The sequence below is a fragment of the Nanorana parkeri genome, unplaced genomic scaffold (assembly GCF_000935625.1).
Source record: "Nanorana parkeri isolate BGI_ZX_2015 unplaced genomic scaffold, ASM93562v1 scaffold274, whole genome shotgun sequence".
In the NCBI taxonomy this organism is placed as follows: domain Eukaryota; kingdom Metazoa; phylum Chordata; class Amphibia; order Anura; family Dicroglossidae; genus Nanorana; species Nanorana parkeri.
In genome coordinates, this window is record NW_017306542.1 from 596,567 (window position 1) to 600,317 (window position 3,751).

Genomic DNA, 3,751 nt, shown 5'->3' on the forward strand with positions numbered 1-3,751 from the left:
GTGATCTTACGGCTGGCTCCGGCCACTTTCAGAGAGATCAGCGTCCCTGGTTGCTAACCAGGGACACTGATCTCCAAACATCTAACTCTCCCTGGCGCCCCGGGAGTCTCCTGCTCCCGGCCGCCCAGGAGAGAAACAATGCCGTGTCTTTTTTTTATTATTCTGACACGAGCGATGTCAGAATAGAAAAAAAAAATTGTCCTTGACGGCGTCAAAAATTATGAGAAATCCAAAATTTTACAGCTGCCACCAAGCCAGGAATAGAGGGAAACTCCCAAAGGGGATATCTGTTCTGGTGGCAACTGTCTATGAACCCTTTCACACGGCATTCCAATCAGGTCCTCCTGTTAGTTTTTCAGGTGGATCTGATCGTAAACCCAGTATTAGTATATGAGAAGGCGGATCTAAACGGACGTGTGTCCTTTACATTCGGTTACCCCCGACTCTGTCCAGATCTGGAAAACCAAATGGAACTCTGGGGCAGAGCTGATTGGGGCAGATCAAGGGTAAACTGATGCAAAGGGACACATCCACGTCCATTTACATCCATTGCCCCATAGACCAACATGAGTCTGGTAATTTCAGTTCTTTCCTCCATTGCAAGATGACCACAGATGTGTTAACAAAAAGAGACAATCAATGTGTAATTAAATGGAAATGACTCAAATGCCACACAAATGTTTGCTGGACATGGCTGTTTGTGATTGATTTTTATTATGTCTATGGAACTGGATGTAAAGGAAAATCTACCCAACATGAAACAGACAGCCCAAAAACAAAACAAAAAAAACCTGAAATTGGCTTTATTTTCACTATATGCAAAATGAAAACTTGGCTACAGATATGCTTGAAAGTGGAACTAAAGCCAAAACCATTTTTTTAAGACAGGGTTAACCTATCAGCTTTTTTTTGCCATGTCCTATTAGGGAGATTTCCCTTCACTTTCCGTCCGATAGCCATGACAGGAAGAGAGAGCAAATTCATCCAAAGTGAGGGAAATCCCTAGTGGTCAGCAGGGTCACCAGAAATGGTGTCCCCATTCGAGGATTTCCCATCTATTCCAATTCTAATTCCTCTCCACTCTTTCCAAAACAAAAAAAAATTCAGTTTTGGCTTTAGTTGCACTTTAGACCTTTTTGTACTTTACATTCTAAGACAGTTTTGTTTTATTGATAAAATAGGAAATTATTCAGAAAATTGCAATGGCATGCCTTCGGAATATTACAGAAGTAAAGGACAAGCTATAATAATTAGCACCAGAAACGAACTCACGGCTTTTCCATTTTCAAACCACCTGATGGACGGGACTGGAATGCCGGTTGCTGCACACCTCAGAGACACTTCCGCACCAAATGTTACATTCTGTGATTCTGGCACCTTTATGATCTTGGCAAGCACTGGAAATAGAAGATCATGTGACAAGGTCACAAATAATATGCATGTCTTTTCTTAAGTATGTTTACACTTTCACTTCCTGACTTCCTCCACTTTGTTATTGAAGGGAAATTATACTTTTTTTGGAGCCAAGCGTTACATAATCTTAGGTCTAGCTGAATATGACAATGCAGACCCAGATCTATATTACATGTACTTAAACTTTATCCATACTGTGCCTCCTTTAGAATCCAATTCCTCTGTCCTTCTTTCCTCCTCAGTTGTCCCTCTTTTTGCTCTGATGTGTTTTTATTCACTAACAACTGCATAATATTTCTTAATTATCTTGTTTGCTTTTTGGGAAATCAAATATAAAGGAATTGTAATTGTGGAAAAAACAATTCTGGGTTTAATCAAATCTTTTTGCCTTAGAAATTCCTAATGGTCTGCAAAATTGGGGGCGTGGCAGGGGTGTGTCCATTCAGTTTAATTCACAGGAATGTACATGGATACTAGATTTCTGTCAGGATCAACAAGACATTTTCTGTGCTTAGCCTGAAAAAGAAAAGCAATGCAACCACCACATCTAAGGGTTTCTTGGGTTTAGATACACTCTAAATTCACCATTTGAAGAAGAATTAATGTTTACAATGTACAGAATGGTAGAAAAAGAACAAAAGAAAATTGTGGTATATATTTATGCATAGCAAATGTGATATTTAACAAATATTTACTGCAGGTGAATCTTTCTGGAGCATGTGTTTTATCGATTACAGGGAATAATCAACTTTGAATGTCACCTCCACTGCTTTATAAATATGCCCCTAAAGTGTTTATGGACACATTTTTATTCCAGCAATAAAAAGGAAGAAAGAATTAAATAAAATGTAGGCTGTTTCACTGCAGTTATTGGTGTTAAACCCGCTTCCTGGCCAGACCATTTTTCAGTATTCAGCACTGCGGTACTTTGACTGACATTTATTCTGTCATGCAACGCTGTACTGAAATGAATTTTATACCAGTTTTTGGGGACAGATAGAGATTTCTTTTGGTGGAATGTAATCACTACTGGTGTTTTTATTTTTTACCGAAAAACGTACCGAAAATGTTGAAAAAATGATGTTATACCACATTCATAGTTACTCAAATTTTAGGTAAAATATAAAAGACGGGATCACGTCAGGTAAATAGACACCAAACATGTCAAGCTTTAAAATTGTGCACGCCCACGAAATCGCAAAAAAACTACCATACCTAAAATTGGCCACAGGCAATGTTTTAAAAGCCTTTACTGCTCATCAGTTTAGTGTTATCAGTGATTATTGGCCCTACAATTATTGCTCTCACTCCAACGTTTGCAGTCATATGTAACATGTGTGGCATAATCTTTCTTTTCAGACGTAGGCGCACCCAACACATATTTATGTTTATATGTGCATGCATGAAAAGCGGGTGACTTAAATATTTTTTGGGGAATTAGTGATGTAATGTGCCCAAGCATTGCATCTTGGGAAGCTTACTTCAGCAGAGCATTGCTGGGAAATCTCATCTGTATTCTCATGAGATGTCAGGGAAAGGCATTTACTCCTCTGAGATCATATGCATGGTCACATGTCCTAGTCACATGTGGAAGAGTTTCAGGAAGTAAAGGGAGATCTAGTAACAGGCCCAAAATATGGCCACTGCAAGAAGACTGGGGAGGAAAAAAAAATAAGGTATGCAAAAAAATAAAAAGCCTGCAATTATTCAGAAGTATGTGTTTGTAGATTGTCATTACTAAACATTTCTAAAGGTGTGTTTGTTGTCATTTCAAAGATAGGGGTAAAGTACCTTTTTTTTTTTTCATGAGGATAGAGGCAAGGATAACCATGCCTCTAGAGTGGCTTGAATGGAAGCATATGGTGGAGTATAATGAAGTTTTGCGAGCCTGACGGAAAATAGAAGATCCACCGCAGATTTCGCTTTTAATAGCCACAGTTCCATGTTAGCCCATTGCTTATCTGGAGTAGGTTTGCACCAATATTGAAGTTGATCTAACAGTGTTGCTTTATAATACCATTTTAAGTTAGGGCATGCCATACCACCCACCATTCTATTTTTATATAGGATATGTGCCGCACATCTGGGTTTCCGACCCTGCCATATAAAGCGGGATAAATGTTGTTGAAGGGATTTAAAGAAAGAGGAAGGTGGAATAATAGGTATAGTTCTAAAAAAGTAGAGTATTTTAGGAAGAATAAACATCTTTAGCGCTGCTATCCTGCCAGACACTGAAAGGTAGTAGTGAGAAGGGCGTTGTAATTCCGTGGGAATTTGTTGGAGGAGTGGTTTATAGGAAATATAGGAAATCCGTTGGCACATGTAAGTATAACTAACA

The 3,751-nt window shown here is 38.8% G+C and overlaps 1 protein-coding gene across 1 annotated transcript in view; it reads right to left on the bottom strand.

The window, feature by feature from the left end:
- MUSK (muscle associated receptor tyrosine kinase) overlaps window positions 1-3,751 on the bottom strand; it is a 144,451-nt gene that overhangs the window by 63,925 nt on the left and 76,775 nt on the right. Inside the window, exon 6 of the mRNA XM_018557220.1 lies at window positions 1,273-1,397. Within this exon, the coding sequence (XP_018412722.1) occupies window positions 1,273-1,397 (125 nt within the window). The remainder of the gene's footprint in view (window positions 1-1,272; window positions 1,398-3,751) is intronic.